Source organism: Harmonia axyridis, chromosome 6, assembly GCF_914767665.1.
Source record: "Harmonia axyridis chromosome 6, icHarAxyr1.1, whole genome shotgun sequence".
Lineage (NCBI taxonomy): Eukaryota > Metazoa > Arthropoda > Insecta > Coleoptera > Coccinellidae > Harmonia > Harmonia axyridis.
Genome location: NC_059506.1, coordinates 20662256 through 20684637, shown reverse-complemented (window position 1 = coordinate 20684637; position 22382 = coordinate 20662256). Strand labels below are relative to the sequence as shown.

General features: G+C 32.1%; 1 protein-coding gene across 1 annotated transcript in view; it reads right to left on the bottom strand.

Annotated features, from left to right (window-relative positions):
• Positions 1-22382, bottom strand: part of LOC123683116 — a 43726-nt gene that overhangs the window by 9939 nt on the left and 11405 nt on the right. The window contains exons 10-16 of the mRNA XM_045622015.1: positions 20969-21141; positions 8605-8853; positions 8371-8536; positions 4986-5134; positions 2217-2421; positions 1168-1438; positions 874-933 (exon numbers count right to left, since the gene is read on the bottom strand). Of these exons, the coding sequence (XP_045477971.1) occupies positions 874-933; positions 1168-1438; positions 2217-2421; positions 4986-5134; positions 8371-8536; positions 8605-8853; positions 20969-21141 (1273 nt within the window). The remainder of the gene's footprint in view (positions 1-873; positions 934-1167; positions 1439-2216; positions 2422-4985; positions 5135-8370; positions 8537-8604; positions 8854-20968; positions 21142-22382) is intronic.

The window sequence follows — 22382 nt, the reverse complement described above, 5'->3', positions numbered from 1 at the left end:
TGGCAAAACATATTTATGTGAGGAGTAAAAAGAGAAAAAAGTAATTTATATTTATGTATATAGTAAGTTATTTCAGCCATCGTGTAACGAACAAAACACGACACGAACGGCACAAGTGATTGAACACCAATGAATTCGTAAGCACTCTGCGAATACCAGTCGTCTAGTGTGTGACGTCACGATACTTACACTTACTATGAAATTATTCTTCCAAGCGCAACTTGTCCCATAACTTTTTCATTTCTAGAGATATTTCAATGATTCTTCCACATTTTTGTTTCATTTTACTTAAATTTTCAGAATTAATCCTTAACAAAAAAATGGAAACTAGTATATTGTTCGAATTCCCGCTGTTTGTCTGACGCCGTTTAAAAATGAAATACAGATTTAAGACTCTGCAAACATTTACAATAAGTTACAATTCAGTTCATACCGAATTTTCAATGAAATAAAAAGAATACTCGTATAATGACCGACGGCTATTGACCTATTCGGAGTATAGAAGATTGTCACCCACATACAATATAAAACAGACGCGATAACTCGAAATCAAGTAGGTATAAATCTTAAAAATATCCCGTTTTGACTGAAAGTTTTACAGGTATAAGTAGACACACCAGGTTTTCTATGCATTTGAGGGAAAAGTTACTAAAACGACGTATGCTTCCTCTATCTACTCGTATATTTATTACTCTGGGTCTGAGTCTGTGTCTAAGGTAGTATACAATCACATCTTTACAACAGCGTATCGTATCGTATGATCCGACATGACCAATAACGACCGAGATGTACTTATTCGAAAAACAAAGGCGAGAAATACCAAACTGATTTTTTCCCAACTATATTAATATATAACTACTATTCAATACCTACTTCTAGATTCTTCTAGGCAAAATCGGTCCTCAAGACGACAAAGTTCTGTATTGTTGTCCCCTGAAAGAAAAACAATGATACATAACGGGTTTTCCAATAGGAAATAAAAATAGTTATCATTCGTGTTCTACAGGTTATCATTAATATCATTATTTGATCATGGGAAGATAGTCACTTCAAGAATATTTAGATTGTTTTATCGAAACCAGAACTCATTTGTGAATACTGAGAAAAATTTAGAAAAATTCATAGATGACATTATTCACTTGATCCACTTACTATTCGTATACTTACTTGGCATATAAAAACTAACACATTCACAGTGTTCAATAGTATAGTTTACAAGACACTCAAATTGGCAGTTAGATTGAGAATAAAATTTGAAGTACTTCAACTGCCTTTCATTGCTAAAGTAACAAAATCTTGTCAATGGATCATAATGTTTGATTCTATTAGAGGTTTCTGTATATGTTGGGATGACAGCAGCATAAGTCAAACTGTCAAGTCCTGCAGAGAAGAAGATTTTTTCTGGCCGTGGAATTCTTGTAGGTGTATGTAATGTAACCTGCAAGAAAGATCTTGATCAGTTGATCATGTGAGAAATGAAGGTAATGTATAAAAAAATTCCTAGGTTTATGAATCATTAACAAAAAATGCATCAAATCGATTTGAAATTGAGTACTCAGTGGTTGAACGAATGTTGAATCAAAATTTCGCGAATATTATATCCGTTCTATAATCTGATGATATAATCCTTTCTTCGAAAAATAGTGCTTTTGTAGTCCTTTTGAAAATTTTCTAAAAATTTGGGTTTGGCTCTTGTGTAATGATTTTGTGTAGGATTTTTTTACGAATATTTTTGAAATAGATCAATGCATTGTACATTTCAAAAGTTCAACGAAAATATCGATAAAACCGAAAATAGAAGACAAATTTGAAAGCAAAATTATTTGCCATATTTTAGCTTATATAGAAAGCGTGAAATCGAAGCTTGCGGTTATTATTTTTTCCGAATCTACTGAAGCTAGTGAAAGTATTGTGATCACACATTGCTGGTAAAAAGGATTGTAAAATATTTCATGCTCTTCTCATCAGATTTTGATGAACTTTGACTATTCAAGTTGGCACACAAGACTGAAAAATGAAAATAATTTATCGCTGACTTTTTGGTACGCAAAAGAAAAATTCACAACTTCTTTACAAATGATTTTGAAGTTCTTCTTTCTTGGAAACATAATGCGTTGATGATTACTGTTATTATTTCGGAAAAAACTTTGAAGGACATTCTTATCGAAGGAACATTCCGAATATGTTAAATCAAATTTAGACTGAATTACAATTACCTGTATTCCTTGAGTGGCAAAATCTTCACATGCGTAGGTAATATCATTTTTGTCTATGAAGAAAACAGCAACAAAGCCATTATTTGCGCCATGTATAAGAGCACGTCTAGGGTATAATTTTTCTGAATTTTCTGGTGTCTCAGTATAACCGTTCTCAGGATTCCAATCAAGTCTTCTGTTACTTTCCGGAAAGTATTCCATTTGACTGTAACATATTTGAATGGGGATGGAATGATAAGGTATTTTAGAAGATAATTGAAAAAGATACATTTCAGTTAATGGAGCTGCATATAGAAAGCGTAGGCATAACACCCTAAGCCGTCGGGGAGGCAGGGTAGGCGGTCGCCTAGGGTGCCAAAATTCATGGGCGGCATTTCAAGCATGATCAACAAAAATCACATGCACCAAATGAGATTCAATTCGGTTAGCAACAACACGAAGGAATACCGACATATTTAATTAACATCAAAAACCTTCAAAGCTGTCATTATATTCATAAATATCCAGATGTCGGGATGATAGTACTGTTATTGACGCAAAAAAAATATGCACTCATCAGACTTGTCGGCGTGCGCTTTATCAAACGTTGCCGAATTTTATTGCTACTTGGGGCGGCTTCTAGATTATTTTTCTTTTCAATATTCCAATCAGAATATTGATTTCTCAGAATGGAACGCAAAATACATGAAAACCGATTCCATTTTACTATTTTCAACTCTTTTTTTTTCATTTTTTCGTTATACATTTTCACTTTGTGTTGTCATCTATATGATGTTTTAAATCCATTTATGTAATCATTTTAAGGATATAAAATTCGGTTTCTCCATATTCATGTGTCACTGATTGTAACTTATTTTTTTTTAGACTGAAGAAGGCCTAATGAAGGTCAAAACGTAGTGAAAGAATGGAGTGAAACTTGTTCATTTTTTATGTTCCTGAGACCGATATTTCCCAATTTTAATTATTACTTGAAACGAGATTTTTCTATCAAGACAGCAATACTAATCGACGTAGCAATACCAAATAAAGACAATATGCGACAAAAGGAGGTCAAAAACTTCCAAAATATAGGAACTTCGAGTTTCAGATAAAGCGGCAGAGGGGAATGATATAATTAATAATAATAATAATTAAAATGTTCATTTGACCCACATACAAAACTTTCTTACAATCTATATAACATTATGTACTAATTAAACTAACAAGAGTTCCATTAACCCTCAAAATGTCAAAAAAAACATCAGAAAAAAATATATATCTTTCCCGAAGGCACATCCATTGGCAAGCCACTGGATCTGCCTTGTGTGGGAAATTATTATTTCATTTACTCAAAAACAAAAGGACACTCAAAGAGAAGCAAATCCAGATTATATATAAAAAGAAAATACATATCTTCTTGAAAGGGAAGAAAAACTGAGCGAGCAGGTACATTATCTAAACATGAACAAATGAATTTTTTATACAGAGCATTTCTTCGACCACTCTTGCTGACATCATTTTCAACCAATTTTTGATTTTCCTCTTGAATTCATTAAGAGTTGCAGAATTTTTTATTGTTGTTGGAACCTTATTGTAAATAAAGGGGGCTAGGTATGTATGTGACCTCTGACCTATCGTTTTTATTGTTCGAGGAAAAATAATCCAATTTCCTCTATTTCTGGTACTATATTGATGATCATTGAAGCTTACTGTCATCAAGTTCTTTCTCTGGTGAATTGTCAGAGTCAAGAAAAATAGTTTTCGCAGGTCCATAATTCCACTCTCGGCGAATGAGCGTTCAGTCGAAAACAAAAAAGGTTTCCGAAAAATTATCTTGATCAACCATTTTTGTGTCACTTCTAGTTTTTTCAAGTGAGCTTTTACAACAGCACCCCATCCCAATATTCCATAAAGCAGATGAGGCTGGACCAGAACAATGTAAAGCCTCCTCAGCAGCTCTAAATCGCAAAATTCTCTTAAATTCTTGAACTTCGGGACAAGCATGCGCAATTTATTCACCACAACACACAACAAACAAACACCCAAATATTTGAATTTATACACTGCATTGATCTCACGTGAACAGCCGCATTCTCTAAATGATAATGTTTGGAAATTGGGCATTCCAACAGAGGTGACAGAAAGGGGCATGAAGCACGTTTTTTCATAATTGAGGGTCAACAATCGAGAATCGAAAAAATCTTTTATTATCATGAAATCATTTTCCGCCAAACTCCTTAGTTCCTCCCACGTATCAGCTTGATAAAATATAGCGGTATCATCTGCAAAAGCAACCAATTCACCCCTACTATTCAGAGAAAAGATGGAATTCAGATAGGTAATAAATAGAAGAGGACCCAATATTGTACCCTGCGGTACACCACATTGAACAGTAGAAAAAGAACTAAAGGAGCTTCCATCATCGAGAACTATCAAGCAGCTAGGACTTAGTGAGTATATTTGTAAAATAATGCAAAAAGCTGTTATTTTAGGTAGTGCAAGGACGGTGAAAAAATTTCAAGGAGGCGACGGAAAGGTTCAAGGATCGGCGGGATCGTGTGGAAGAGGACCAGAAGTTCGACGAGAACCAGGGGGACCACAAGGACCGGACACGACGGTGCTTTACCCTTCTGATATTTTAAATATCTGGGATTGAGTAAATGTTTCCCTTAGCGGGGAGTGAAGAAGCCGAAGGTGAGAGGAGTTTTCTTTCCTACACCTATAGGCTAAAGTCGGGGATCGTGTTCATTCATAATAATCCACATGATAAATAAGAATATAGTAACTTACTTCAGATCACTATAAATGTCTCTGACATCGTACATGTTGAAACTGTAACATAATCCTTTCTCTGTTAAAATTGGAGTCAAAACTTTTTGGCACTCAACCTTTACACCCATCCAAATACAATATGCTTCTTTCAGGTCCACTGTTCTACACTAAAAATGAAGGATTAAAATATTTTTTCGGCAACCGTCCGGGAAGTGCTCACTTCCCGGACGCTTTTTCTCTGAGAAAGTAGCATTTCCCGGCTTAGTCCGGAAAGTACGTACTTCCCGGACTAGGCCGGAAAAGCATCATAGAATCCATAGCAACCGAGATAACGGCTGACAGTTCATATGAAATTAGTTGTCAAAAATTTGCAGGTTTTTTTATCGCAATCATAATAAAATATGGAAAGCAGCAGCGATAGTGTTATTTTACATGGTTGCCGAAAAAATATTGTACGCAACACGCCCGAAAATGATTTTTTTGGACTCACAGACTTCCAGGACGAGCGTAAGCGAATTTTGTCTATTCGTCCAAAAAAACCCTATTTTCCGGACTTGTTACGTAAATTACTATTTTATCACACCAACCTTATGGATTTCAGGGGCGGATCCAGGCTATATTTGAGAGGGTGGCCATAGAAAGTCACGTCTCATATAGGTTAACAAAATAACAAAATGTTCTGTTGGTACCTACTGAGTCAAGTGTTTTTTTTTATAGAAAAATGGATTTTCGTAAATCATATCATATTCAGCTGATAGTTTCCAAAATTTCTGTAGTATAAAAACGAGTTCAAAAAATTTGACATATTTGATAAATATATGTAGATTTATTTAATAAGAAAACACAGGAACAAGAAAGTAAATGAAAAGATATTTCTCAATTCTCTTCAATAACAAACACCACCAAATATAAACATATATAAAACCAACTATAAAATATTAAAAACTAAATAACAAATTGCGGTCCCCCATTTGACTATCTTTGGATAATATTATCAACATATTATCAAATGGTTCGTTGTATATGCAAGCGAGACCAATTCAGACCATTAATATTATTTGATATTCGATGCGGTGTGGGTGAGTGGCTACAAAGAAATCCGCGCGTATTTTTCCAAAATTCAGGATACATTTTTATATTTTTCGCAAGGGGAGGGGGGCTTGGCCCCTATGTCCCTCCTTCTGAATCCGCCCCTGATGACGTTATCTATGTTTAAAATATAGACATAAATAAGAGCAGAGTTGGTGTTTTCATATGGGGCATCCTATATATGACTTGATTATAATTATGTATAAAATGGACACAGAATGAAACAAAACTGGAAATAATTGAATATAGCATTTTTATATCAGATGTTCCTTTAGTAGAAAAATGAAATCGAAAAACACAATATCTTTGAAACGGATGACATCTTCCAAAAACCGAAAATGGAATTTTTTTACAAACCTGCGTTGAAAAATATAGTGTCCATTCAAAAGACACCAACCCTCATCTTCAATACCCTGTTGCAGGAACGTGCATTAAAATTTAATGCCGGTATTAAAATTTTAATGCACTAGAAGGAGGATCCTATTGGCTACCTGCACCATTTTAATGGAGGATTAACATTTTAATGTGGCATCAAATGATCAAATTTTAATTAACGTTCCTGCAAATGTGTGTAAAACGGTCATTAATTCCTGTTATGATTATCATATAAACCATTAAAATTACTGAAAATATAAATTTTAAGAATATTTTGAATATATCGAACAGAAAATATAGCGAAATATCTGGAACATTCATTTTTCAGAAACGCTCTGTAACTCGAGAACGAATCACGATATCTGAGATCTGCTCTCGGTTCTGCTTTCTGATATCTTATTATTCCAAGAAAATAGATCGGAGATTCTTGAAAATTTTTTCTTTAAGTCTTATAAGTCTTGAGATACTTTGAGCAGGTATTGAATTTGGGACACCTTGTACATGTTGTTTTCCTAGATTTGATATGAAAACTGTAATTTTCTTAGTCCGGAGATGAGCTAGCGCTACCAATAACTACTGAAAATGAATATTATTCATTGTCGTAGATTTGATCCTTGCAATTTCAAGCAAATCTGTGAATTCATTTGAGAATTTTCCAGTTGAAACTCCCTCATAAAAGCACAAAACATCTCATAAACTGAAAACTAATAGATAATTTTCAAAACTGATTCCTGCATTCGTTCTGAAATAATGTACAGGGTGAGTAAATTTCGATGTTTTAGCACTGCAACTTTTAAATCAGAAGAGAAAGACAAAATCTGATACACCATTCTCTTTCTCTCTTTCTGAGAAACTAACAAAAGCTGTATTTATTTTTAGCCACCTTTTTTTGTTTCCGAGTTATAAGCGAATATTGGAAAAATGGCGATATCGAAAAATAGTATATCTCCACTAATACTGATGATAAAGCTCTGAAATTGAAACATTATACAGACACTTCTTTTGGTGGAATCAATCCAGAGGCGTACTTGTCTTTTCAGCAGGATTCTTAATTACGAAGCTTTGATCTGAACTTATGTTTTTTTTTTATGGGAACACTAGATTTCTGTGCCATTTCTTTAATTTTTTTTTCATTTCAATATATAGAACATCGTATGATTTGTATCAATATAAATATCAGAATATGGTCAAAAATCTTCTTTCATCTAAGAGTCTCAATGGTTTCAATTTTAAGTTGAAAAAGTATGGATTCGAATTTCGTAGAAATGAGTAAAAAGCATAGAAAAAATGAGACTGATGGAAGGAGAATGATCTTGTTATAGGAAGCTCTATTTTTCTGTGCTCATCAACCATAGACATATTGAGACTTTTAGATGAGAAAAAGATTGTGACCATAGTCTTTCATTTATATTGAAAAAATAAACTATACAATGTTGTATATTTTTGAAATCAGAAAGAATTAAGCTTTCGAAAAATGGCACAGTAATCTAGTGTTCCCATTCAAAAAAAAAAAAACTTTAGGACATAGATTCATGATTAGCAATCCTTCTAAAAAGACGAGCACGCCACTGAATTCTAATTGAAAAAGTACCTGTATAATGGTTTAATTTCAAAGCTCTGTCATCAGTATTAGCGGAGATACACATTTTTTCGTTATCGCCATTTTTACAATTTTTGCTTATAAATCGAAGACAAAAGAGGGTGGCCAAAAATAAATACTACTCTTGTTAGTTTCTCAGAAAAAGAGAACGAAAATGGGCAATCAGATCTCTTATAATTTAAAAGTTATAGTGCTAAAACATCGAATTTTGCCCACCCTGTACACTCATCTGTGAAACTCCTAATATGTAAAATAAATCATTGTTCATCGATAGAATAAAAGACAAAAATGACGTTACATAATTCCACTACATTATAATGAAATCCAAAAGGTACTCACTGCGTCTAGAAAATTTGCATAATCGTCCAGAAAGTACCCCTGAGTTAAATTCAAAATCTCCAATAATGCAGGTGTGGTATTATTCATTTCTTCTTTCAAAATGGAAAATGTACCTTCGTGGTTCTCTGATTTGCACAGAAGAGACATATAATCAAAAAGCTCATTTCTAGAATCAAAAATCATTTTTAGTTATCCACGTACATATATGAATTCTCTAGGGCTTAAAAAACTCACTCGTGTAGACTTGTATTTAACATTTTGCCTGCTTTTCTAGCACGAAGAATAGCTGTGTAGTTCAAACATTTATGGGAAACTTTAGCTTGAGGACAGATTGTTACAGCCGGAAAAGGAATATCCCGTATGATGCCTTCTTTGGTCGCTAGTGACACAAGAACTGGTGAGGTAACATATTTTTCGCAAATTTCATAAACCATTATACATTGGCCAATAAGTCCAAGAAGAAATACGGAGATCCACCAAATTCTATAACAGAAATAACAGCGTTCAAGAATGTAAGAAAAATTATAAAATGCTTTCACGTCATGAGGTACCTACGTTATTGAAATACAAGTGTATAGAAACCATTAGTCTCAACTGAAATAGTTATTTGATTTACTAGGCAGCAAAGAAGTGATTGACTCCCGCTGCTGATAGTTCGTAGCGAGGGTATTCGAGGGGGTATAGTGAGGCTAGGAATTGAGCCAAGGTAGTCAATCTTGTTTGATGCCGAGTTGAACATCTTTGATTGTTTATAACCTATATATATATATATATATATATATATATATATATATATATATATATATATATATATATATATATATATATATATATATATATATATATATATATATATATATATATATATAATTACAGGATTCCATCCCGTTCTGATCAATTGACGTAATATTGTATTGTTCATTTAGATTCACATATCAGTGTGCTGCATTTTGCTTACACCAGCATAATGCAGGTGGTTCGACACGTGGCGCCAATTAAGATAAGAAAGTATAATGTTATAAATAGGAAACAATATGTTATTGTCAGTCAGTCAGATAGATAGTCAGTCAGTCAGATAGATAATCAGCTTTAGAATCATCTTAGATTCATCCTATTGTTCATTTCCATATTTCCTTGTAAATAAATTCGTTTTTAAAAACGTGGTTTTCTCAACGAAAAACATAATTGGCGACGAGGATGGGATCTCTTTAAATATTTCGGAAATAATAGCGCGACGAGAATCTCGCGACGTATTATCTGAAATATTGTGCCGGTCGTAGAAGTGAAAACTAAAAACTTTCTTTCGACTATCAGTTTCAACTGTTAAGGTGAGAAGCAACCCCTAAGAAGAAAACCAGAGGCTCGATCATTGGAGTAGCGCCCAGGACAGTTTCAACTTCAAACAAGGAATATCAACGAGGTGAGCAATCCTTTCTAACTGACTCCCAGTTTACCTATTCTGGCCCAAAAATAGTCAACCGTTTCCCAAGTTTTGAGCGTAAAACTTGTATAAAAGTTTTTTCTAGGTTTCTTATAAAAAACCGATCACAAAGTTTTTCCTAGGTTTCTTATCATAAAAAACCGATCACAAAGTTTTTCCTAGGTTTCTTATTATAAAAACCGATCATTAAAATTATCAATATTACTTCTTTTAAACAGTTCCACGGTAAGAAAGAAAAGAAAGTAGCTAGAGTTAAAATGGATTTATCAACTGCAGAAAAGTTTGGATCACTCCTTCCTAAATTTTCAGGAATGGAGAACGAACTCCATTCTTTTATTAAAAACGTAGAAAGTTATTTAAGTATGTTCAGTAACGAAAATGAACTTATTAAAAAATACTGTTTAGCTTTAGTTAAATCAAAGTTAGTCGGTAGAGCACTTGCTGAAGTTTCTACCTCAGACATCCCCGATAATTGGGATCATCTGAAAAGATTTTTGAATAATAAATTTGGCGATCAAATCAATTTAGATGTGTTGATTCACCAATTACAATTCTTAGAAAAGAAATCAGATATGATTAGCTTTATAGATGAAATAATTTCGATGAAAATAAGAATTAACTACAGAATAGATGCTGACACGATGCCAGCTCAAGAAAAACAATTGTATAAGACTAATATATTGAAAATTTGTAAAACGGTGTTAATTTCGAATGCACCAACGGAACTTAGAATTTATTTAATCGCTAATAATGCCTTAACGTTTGACCAAACCATAAATGCAATTAAAGATTATTTGTCAAACATGGAGCAATATGATTTATTAGATAAAAGTAGAAAACATAATTTTCAATCGCGAAGGACGAAAAATAATTTTCAAAATAATAATAATAATAATAAAAGAAACTATATTCCAAATAATTATAGAAATTTTTACTCAAATAATAGTTACGGAAATAATTATAATCCTAACTCCGTTCCTAACTTTCCTTCACAACCTATTCAGTATACTCAGAGACCAGTAAATAATAATTATTATCCTACAAACAAACAAGTGTTCGGATATCCAAAGACGGAACGATATAATAATCAAAATGTTTTTAAACCAAATCCCAACCAACGAATTAATACACCACCAGAAAAATGTCAGTCCAAACTAGAAACTTTGCACAAAAACGTCCAAATTATTCGACGCAATTCCCAACAAATCCAAATAAGAAATTTTATTCCAATGAACAAACCCCCAATTATACATTTGAGGAATTAACCCAATTAGATTCGAGTCAGAATAAAAAGAATTATTATGAACAAAATGATAGAGGTCGTTGGAAAACCTCGAATTCAAATAAATCAAAACAATTTCCCACGAAATTCGTAATTGGCGACGCTTCGACTTCAAAAAATTTTGAGGAACGAAATTTTTGCGAACTAGCCTCGGGAAACGAATCGACTTAAATAATAGTATTGATCATTCAAATCAACTTCCCTATATCGAATTCAATTATCCTAAATGTAAACTTTTGATTGACAATGGATGTTCAGTTTGTTTAATAGACCCCAAATTTGCGTATAATAATTGCCCAAATAATATTTATCAAGAAAAAAACACTTTAACCGCGTGTATGAGACAAAACACTTCAAATGAAAAAGTCTTATTGCCTTTATTTTCTGAATTTAACGTAGAAGATACTCATCCATTTGTACTTTATAAATTTCATAGAAATTATGATGGCTTAATAGGAGCAGATTTTTTGAACAAGTATGGAATCAATTTGAACTTTCAAGATCAAATTTTAGAAAATGAATTTTGCAACATTCCTTTCAAATACCAACAAGTATGTCAAAATCCAACGAAAATCCCAGTGGATCTTTCTCATTTAGAATCAAAAATAAGTAATCAACTTATGAAAATTTTACAAACAAACGAAAATGTATTACAATTACCCAATCAACCTTTATCTTTTTCTAGTAGAATCAAACATAAGATTCGAACAATCGATGATGTTCCGGTTCATTGCAAAATTTATAGATATCCCGAAGTACACAGGGAAGAAGTCAAAAAACAAATAAAAGATTTATTAGATAAAAATATTATTCGACCAAGTATTTCCCCCTGGTCTTTCCCAGTAGTTATAGTCCCAAAGAAAGAGGACTTATCAGGAAAAGTAAAATGGCGAATGGCCATCGATTATAGAAAACTGAATGATAAAACAATTGATGATAAATATCCTTTACCCCAAATTGATAGTATCCTAGATAAATTAGGAAATAAAAAGTATTTTACGACACTTGACCTTGCCTCAGGCTTTCATCAAATCGAAATGGACGAAGAATAAATAGAAAAAACGGCTTTTACTGTAGATAATGGACATTACGAATTTTTAAGAATGCCATTTGGTTTAAAAAACGCGCCAGCTACATTTCAGCGATTGATGAATAATATTTTGAAAGATTATATAGGAAAAATTTGTCATATTTATATGGATGACATTATTATTTTTTCAGAAACAGTAGAACAGCATTTGGCTGATATTCATACTATATTGGAAACACTTATGAAAGATGATATGAAAATTCAATTAGATAAATGTCATTTCTTCAAAACAGAAATCGAATTTTTAGGTCACATTATAACTCCAGAAGGAATAAAACCTAATCCAAAAAAATTAGAAGCAGTAACTAAATTTCCAATTCCTAAAACACCGAAAGAAATCAAATCTTTCCTTGGTTTAGTAGGATATTATAGAAAATTCATTCCAAATTTTGCAAAGATAGCAAAACCTTTAACTGCGTGTTTAAAAAAAGAAGCGAAAATTGATATTGATGATATAAAATATGTAGAAGCTTTTCAGGTTCTGAAACGTAACCTTTTAAACCATCCAATCCTATGTTATCCTGATTTTAATAAACCTCTCGTGCTTACGACAGATGCATCCGGATATGCAATCGGTTCAGTCCTTTCTCAAGGTACTCCGCCAGGTGATTTACCTGTAGCGTATGCTAGTCGTACTCTCAGCCAATCGGAAATAAAATATAGCACCATAGAAAAGGAGCTTTTGGCTATTTTATTCAGTTGCAAATTTTTTAGACCCTATTTGTACGGAAGAAAATTTATAATTTATACGGATCATAAACCATTAACTTGGTTATTTTCATTAAAAGAACCAAATTCTCGCCTTATGCGATGGCGAATTAAATTAGAGGAATTTGACTATGAAATTAGATACAGAAAAGGTTCAATGAGTAATGCAGATGCATTAAGCAGAATTGTTATAGAAAATGAAATTAATTTTGAAAATTTTATAAAGCTGAATGAAATGAATGAAATAACGGATTCTCCAAATGTAAAAGAGAAAGAAGGTAATTTATTTAAAGCCCCTAAAAATTATGCATTAGCGCATTGTGTTTCTAAAGATTTCCACATGAGTCGAGGTATAGCCGTCTGTTTTAAAAATAAATACGGAAATATTGAAAAACTGAAATCGCAAAATAAAATGGTAGGTCAAGTTGCCAAGATTCGAAAAGATAATAGAAATATTTATTATTTAATAACGAAAGAAAATTATTATGATAAACCTACGTACGAAAAAGTATTTAAATCTCTAATGGAACTCAGAGGAATTTGTGAAATGAATAATGAAAAATATTTAGCAATACCACGTATAAGTAGCGGATTAGACCGATTGAAATGGTCCACAATTTTTAATATGATAAAATATATTTTTCTGAATTTGAATATAAAAATTACTATATTCTATTTACCAAATAAGAATGGTAATGAAATAAAGCAAATCGAAGCATCAAATATGCAAATGAACGATTTGAACGAAATCGAAGAAATAAATAATGGTATTGAAGATGACTTAGTGTCAATAATTAATCAAGTTACTGACGAAGAACTTGATGAATGCTTGGAATTACTAAATGCAGGTGAATGCGAAAATGATGATTCCAATGAAAATGAAGATGAAAATATAATTGATTTCGAAACTTCAAACGTGATTATACACGATGATGTAACCATTCACAGTAGTATAGAAAACCCTATCTTTGAAATACCTTATACGGAAAGAAGTATAAACTCCGCGAATTTACAGGTCATATTTAAAAAAGCATCGAATTATGATGTTACGAAAATTAAATTGTTCGGAGAAAAATTAAGATTTCTTGTACCTATCAGTAAATTCTGTCGAAACAGATTTATGTAGATTCATTCGAGAATATCTACGTCCAAAAAGTCCTTATACAATATACTTCAAATCATTAGAATTAGAAAAACCTCTTATACGAATTTTGCAAGAGAAATTCGATTATAAGAGCCTTGATTTGAAAATATCGAGAACATTAGTAGAAGATGTCGAAGACAAGGAGGAACAACTCCTTAGAATGAAACAATTCCATGAAACCAAAACTTCACATCGTGGATTACGCGAAAATTTATTAAGTTTGAAAAGAAAGTATTATTGGCCGAATATGAATAAAGATATTCAGAATTATATAAATACATGTGAAATTTGTCAAAAATCTAAATATGAAAGAACTCCAGTTCAACTGCAATTTAAACCCAATCCCGTCGGTACCAAACCTTTTACTCATGTCTACTGTGACACGATTAAATTTAATCAAACAAATTGTTTAAGCGTGATAGATTCTTTTTCCAGATTTGGACAATGCTATCCTTTGTTACAAAAGACAGGATCAGAAATTATGGACAAATTATTAATTTATTTTAGTCATTATGGAATCCCTAACAAAATTACTTGTGATAATGGGATCGAATTTAAAAATAATGTAATACAAGATTTTTGCAAAGTCCATAAAATCGAAATACATTATATCACGAATTATAACCCAAATTCAAATGCGTTAGTTGAAAGATTTCATTCTACTCTCATAGAACAATTGGAAATAAAAATTTGACTTTTCAAAGTAAATTAGCTCAAGCTTTATTAAGTTATAATAATTCAAATCACTCAAGTTTAGAAATGACTCCCATGCAAATTATTAAGGCAGACTTAAATTACTCATTACCCATTGAACGTACGCATAATGAACAAGTTCAAAATTATGTAGAAAATTATATTGAAAATTTGAATGACATCACAAATCAAATAGAAAAACAGCGAGATAAACAGTTAATCCGCTTAGAAAAAACGAATTATAAGAGACGTGCGAAAGAAGATCACCCTCTTAATAAAAACCCAACTTATATTAAAGCTCCAATTACAAGAAAACTTGATCCTGCATTCAAAAAGATAGATGCGAAAGAAATTGATTCACATCGTATACAAGATAATAAGAATAAACATATTTATCATAAGAAAATTATGAAGCAACGAAAGAAGTAACTTTCAAATTTTATTTTCAGATTCAACATGGATCACCATTCATTTACATTGATAATTATAATTTTAATGATAAAAGTAACGAAGATAATTAATTCACTAGAAATTATTCCAATTGAAAATAATGTATTGCCCATTCAATTAGGAAAAGCTTACATAACAAAAAAGAATTTACAACTAATTTATCATATTGATTTAAATAAAATAGAAAATGTAATTTTGGCATATCAGAAAGAAATAGATAAATTTAAGAAGGAACCATTAGGTTTTTCGCAGACTGCAAACTATAGATATTTGCAAGAGTCTAATAAAATAAATATTGAATCGTTCGAAGAAATAGTTAATGAAAAAATACGGACTAAGAGAGGATTGATTAATTTAGGAGGCAAAATCTCAAAAATACTCTTTGGAACCTTAGATTCTGACGATGAAGAATTATACAGAAATTATTTTAATAGTATAAAGAAAAATGAGGAAACCCTCATAAGGAATAAAAAGAAGATCGCTACTGTAGTTAATGACTTGAAAAACAAATATATTGATAAATTTCAGAAAATGCATGATAATCTTGAATTATTAAAAATTGTACCAGCACTCGAAGAAGTTCAGCAAATGCATCTTATGACTTTTGAACTCAAAGACATTAAAAATACTTTGGATGAAATTCAAACTGCAATTAGTTTTGCTAGGTTACATTTGTTGCATGAATCCATTTTACCCTATTCAAAGTTCTCAGAAGTAATCAAAAATTCAAGTATCATTCCCTTACATCATATAAAAGACTATTATCAATTATGCCATACTAAGGTAATTTTCAAAAATAAAATTCTACTATTTCTTATATCTATTCCAACCATTTATGAAAAGGGATACGAATTATACAAGTTTTACTTTCTTTCCCAAAATAATGAATCCCTTTCCTTAACCGACTCCTACATGCTCTCACAAGAAGAAGAATTACTATGGAGTACGACTCAATGTCATCCAGTGGAAGAAGACTTCCTATGCGATCAAGATCTACTATCCAAACCTCCAGAATGCATCAGAAATTTATTGAAAAATCACAAAGAAAATTGTTCAAGAATTGTATCAGTCCCACAAGCTAACTTGAAACTTCTAGAAGATGGAAATATCCTCTCAATCAAAAATGAAAAAGTCCAAGAGAAATGCCCACAGCAAACAAAACATTATTTCATACCCCCAATGGCAATTCTTCGTTCAAGATGTGTTGTAGGAAACACACAAAAGGAAATTTTTCCCATTTCTACGATTATGGAAGAAAAATACATTGTCCTGCCCAAGATGGCTCATCCAATGAAGAACCAGCCCAGTTCGAACTTCAAGAAAGAAGACATCCCTGACATCCAGTTGGAAGACCTAGAAGAATGGCACATCCAACCAGGATATTCATTAATTTTTATTCTTATGTTTATAATAATATTGATTTTGATATTTTTTCTTATTTTTTAATATTTGAAAAATAATAGACTTGCTAAAGTCACACCTATTAAAGGTGATAACTTTAACTTAGGTGGGGAGGAATTACAGGATTCCATCCCGTTCTGATCAATTGACGTAATATTGTATTGTTCATTTAGATTCACATATCAGTGTGCTGCATTTTGCTTACACCAGCATAATGCAGGTGGTTCGACACGTGGCGCCAATTAAGATAAGAAAGTATAATGTTATAAATAGGAGACAATATGTTATTGTCAGTCAGTCAGATAGATAGTCAGTCAGTCAGATAGATAATCAGCTTTAGAATCATCTTAGATTCATCCTATTGTTCATTTCCATATTTCCTTGTAAATAAATTCGTTTTTAAAAACGTGGTTTTCTCAACGAAAAACATAATTATATATAAATGAATCCCTTTTTTCCTTGGTCACGGCATCACGCGTGAATGGCTGGACCGATTTCACTAATTCTTTTTTTGTTGTATTTGTTATTATTAGGAGAAGGTTCTTATGTAAGAAAAAAATACGAAAGTTGCATAATTCACATAGTAAACATTGAAACAAAGAAACGTAGTTTATAATGTTTATATGCTCTTTGCAACTACATCGGTCAGAGCCGCCTCCGTGGCGTGGTCGGCAGAGACCTCGACTTCGGCACCGAAGGTCCGGGTTCGAATCTCAGTGAGGGCATAGATCTTTAGTGGTTGTTCAAGTCTTTGAGAAAAAATAAAATTTGTATGTTGACATAAGGATGATTGCGAGTATGAATTATATGTAATACATGTGGAAAAATTAGGAGAAATCCAACAAATTTGTGACTGGGTACACATAACCAAAGGTTGAGCCCAACAAGCGAGAAAGATGAATGAATATCGGTCGGAATTGGTCTGTAGTAGGGCATGGATGTTTAGTGATTGTTCAAGTCTTTGAGAAAAAATAAAAATTGTATGTTGACATATGGATGAATGCGAGTGTGAATTATATGTAATACATGTGAGAAAATTAGGAGAAATCCAACAAATTTGTGAATGTGTACATAATCAAAGGTTGAGCCTAACAAGCGAGAAAGATGAATGAATGAATATCGGTCAGAGTTGATCTGTGGTTGCGCATGGATGTTTAGTGGTTGTTCAAGTCTTTGAGAAGAAATAAAAATTGTATGTTGACATAAGGATGAATGCGAGTGTGAATTATATGTAATACATGTGGGAAAATTAGGAGAAACCCAACAAATTTGTGACTGGGTACATAACCAGATGTTGAGCCCAACAAGCGAGAAAGAATGAATGAATATCGGTCGGAGTTGGTCTGTGGTCGGAGTTATAATAACAAGATACCTACATAATTCATTTACCATTTCTTAGTGTATTCTTCACATTGGTTTTTACAGGATAATTTGTAGTGTGTTTTTTTCAGAAGTGTTTGTTCAACAAGGTTAGTCAAATTAATATAGTGTTGGAAAGTTGATAGACCATTTTCATTCTTTTACAAAAGAATAGGTACTATAGTTTTTTTTTATTTTCAGTTGAATTTTTGTTTCTGAAAATACCGGCAATTAGACGTACAAACTCAAGTCGCAGAACCCGTAATGCTGAAAGTCAAAGAAATACAAGAGCAAGTCAAACTGATGAGCAACGTGAAACGCGGAATGAAGTTGAACGGAATCGATGGAACCGGAACCAACAAAATAGAAGTGTTGCGTTTAACCCCTGCATTTAATTATTACAAAGAAATTGACTACAGTACACTGCATATCGTTGCTATTGGACCAATGAACGTTGTTTTTCAATATTGCAAGGCATTTAAGTTTGAAAATGAAATCTTGAAAATTCATGTTTTTCACATGGCCAGTTATACAAGGTGGCCATTTGAAAACGAAACAGACGAGATTACAGACGAAATAAAGTTTTTCGATAGAAATGCTCGGACAGGTCGATTTCTGTTTCGAGGGGGACAACTTAAGATGTAGGTTACGGACGCATAGCGCTTCAACCCTTGCTACTACAACCCTAACCCCCAAATTTTGAATAGGGAAGATGGGGTGAGTGATACCTCATTTGAAAGGTATTTCTATACTGATTTCAGCACAGTAATTGTTTTGTCATTTTATGCATTAGTTCTCGAAATATTCTTAACTAAGTATTTGAAAATGAAGTGGTGTTTTCATGGCACTTGTAGTGTTTTGTGAAAAATCGACATTTTGAGTTCCAAAACAACTATGACTGTGGTATAAAAATACCTTTAAATTGAGGTATCACTCACCCCATCTTCCCTATTCAAAAATTGGGGGTGGGGGTTGTAGCAGCAAGGGTTGAAGCGCTGTGCGTCCGTAACCTACATCTTAAGTTGTCCCCCTCGAAACAGAAATCGACCTGTCCGAGCATTTCTATCGAAAAACTTTATTTCGTATGTAATCTCGTCTGTTTCGTTTTCAAATGGCCACCCTGTATGTCGCCTGTTTCAGTGTCGGAATACCAACAACACTATTTATATACGCGCCAGAAAATAAAACTAAGAATATTGTGCATCATAAAGCATAAGAATAATAAACACTTTGTTTTTCGAATAATTTTGATTTATTAATATTCCAACAGTAATACTTAATAAAGAAATTAACTTAATTCAGATAAAAAGGTAACAGATATTTCTTGATTATAGGGCGGTACAAAGTTCGCCGGGTCAGCTAGTAATAATAATAAAATTTATTTGCATCAGAAATACCTACAGTATAAAAAATATAATAATAACGAATCAAACATAATATTCTAACACAAACAAATATAATTATATACTTAGGATATTGTATGTGCGCATTATTGCAATTCCCACAATCTTTTAATTTTTTCTGTAGTGATCAATCAGAACGAAATTTGACAGAAATCGCAATTGTTGGAATGGTTGGTTGCTATGGAAATGTATGTCCATAATAATTATAGTTTGACAATTCATCAAATATCTGATAGTTTTTTGGAAAAATATCGGATATTTTTATATTATGGACTCAGAAGTACTTACTCCTCCAGAAATAACGGAGGTAGTAACAAATATTGATTGTCGAATATGTTGAATGTTTCATTCCGATTGAAAAAAAATAATTTGGTGCCTAGAGAGGAAAAGTAATAGTTTGTTGATAAATATGTGTCTGCCATATCAATATTTGCTGTCAATCGGAGAAAAAATTTCTTTTTGAATTCATGAGAAACATTATCAATTTTGAAATTCATAGGAACAAACGCCATTCAATATTTAATCATGTTCCTCTTTCTAATCTTTCTTCAAAAATGCCCCAAAACTCTTGTTTAACAATTATTTCTCTAGTTTCTAGCTACTGCGTAATTATTCATGAAACGTATTATGAATTGTTTCAGTTCAAATTCAATTCAATTCATTGATGAAGCAATTACTTTTCAAATACCTAATTTCAATGAAGAGAAAACTATTGAAAAGGTTCTCATCTGCTACTCGAATCACCATAGTGAGAAAATGAGTAAGAAGAATTACTCTTCAACATTTTTTTCCACTTTGAACAGAAATCTATTTAGGTGTTGCCTTCATTAGTTGAGAGACAATACCAACACGTGATTGCTCAGTTCAAAATGAAAATATAGATTTTTTTTTCTCACAACCACAGAATCTTATCGAGTTTTCTCATGTAGAATGACAAAATTTTCTTTTTGAGAATAAAAAAATATTTGAAAAATTTTCGTTTTTCGCATAAGCAGTAGGAAGCACTGAAGTATTTTCAAAATATTCGTTAAAGAAAACTCAAAAAAATCATTACAAAAGAGGTCAAACTTCATTTATCCGAACAAAATAATTGACCGGACTGTGCTGTTCCCTAATTATATGCTTTGTAAAGAGAAAGAAAATAAAGTGAATGTACAACTTCGTACACCGTACAAAGTTTGGTCATCGCTGGACCTCCAGAGGGGAAATGAATGGGTAACAAATTTTGACTGATACGCAGAAAGCCACGTGGTGGTAATCCCTGTTAAGCAGAAATTGCCTATTAAGTAATGAATAATTGCAACGTCTCTCCTAGATATACGTGAAGCTTGTGGTGAAAACACCTTTCAAATTTGAATGTTGAACTATCGATTCGACTGAATTTTATCAATTTGTACTGATGTACATTGTGGAAATTGACAGATGACTAAGTGTCTCTCTAAGAGTCATTCATCATGGTGATATTGACATTATGTACCACTAAAGATTTTAAATATAGTTTCCGTTGTGAAAAATAACGAGTATTCGATTAGTACCTAAAATTCCTCTAAAAAAATTAAAATTTCTTCTCCGATTATTGATCGCTCACAATTGCTCATCGAAAGAACTACAAAAATAAACAATTCACCTTTCCAAAGTCGACACATTCTTAACAATATATGCAGGTCCTTGTATACTGGTGAATTCACAAAATTGTTTAAGATATCTGCCAATATTATTAGTACAATTTTTTTTCCTCTGAATATATTTCTCATCTTCATTATTGGATTGATATTTAGTCTTTACCTCCATAACAATATTTTTTCACTTTAACAGTATTTCACCTAGTATGAAACGATATCAATTAGAACTTACTTCGAATCAAATATAATTTCCTGTGGTTTCTATTTTGGACGATAAAAAATTGATAGGGTTTTTTATCAGGGTATTTTAGACGACTTAAAAATGATATTTGTTCATCGATGTTGAGTTTCATTTATCTTCAACAGGTGACGGAAAATGTAAATGAGTTTTTATTGCAAGAGATGTAAGTTATTTCATTATTCAGTATCATTATTTGTTCACATTAATAGAGTAGTTTTATATTTCACTTTTCATTCAATTGATTTGCTGTGTATATCATGCAAAAAGTAATTCTAGAGACACCTATGAATATTCATAAATTTATATGACGAAAGAGTTGGCCATAATAAAATAAGGTATTATAAACTATGAATACAGAGTGTTCCAACGAAAACTGTGAGTCAGAAACGAGTGCGTGAAGCTCTCAAACAACACGCTATTTTGTGTCTCTACGAGGTTCAATAATTTTGGTATAAATTTCATTTACGAATCTTCATCTCCTTGCTATCAGCAGCTACCTCCTCTATGTTTCGAGCTCTCTTTCTCCAAACAGATCTAATCGTCGTGTTTAGATCCATAAAACATTCAATCGGAATATCAAATGAAATGTAACATTTCAGTGACAACAGGTATGGCCGATTTGAAAATTTTAATAGTTGTATGATTACAATTTCGAGCTTGATGCTTATTTCAAAATAAAAGGTTCACCAAAATCTGAGGAAGTTCAAGCAGAATATCGAATTAAGTCAAGTGTTTCCTCGACAACAAAAAGGAAAAAGGTTAATATTAATTTTTATAATATGTACGTCGAATAATCTCTAGAGTATTCATCAGAAATTTTTATTTTGATGAAATAATAGAAACAATTAGAATTGAATTTATGATAAGTCATACCTCTCACGCAATAATATTCGTGTGATACATCATTTGAATGTGTTTTTCTTCGTCTCATACCTATTTTTCTGAATTGGTTCATACGCTATCGAAAAATTCACGGTTTGACGTTCTGTTGAAGATCGGTTTATAAAGGACCTAACACATAATTCTGGAAGAACTAATTCCTAACTGAGATAAGAATTTGGTAAAATGGATATGGACGAGCAGCCATCTACATCGATAAACTATGGAAACATTGGAAAGATTTGGATATGGATTGGATAAGATACACTAGAAGTGAATTTCGAATATGCAGAAACTGT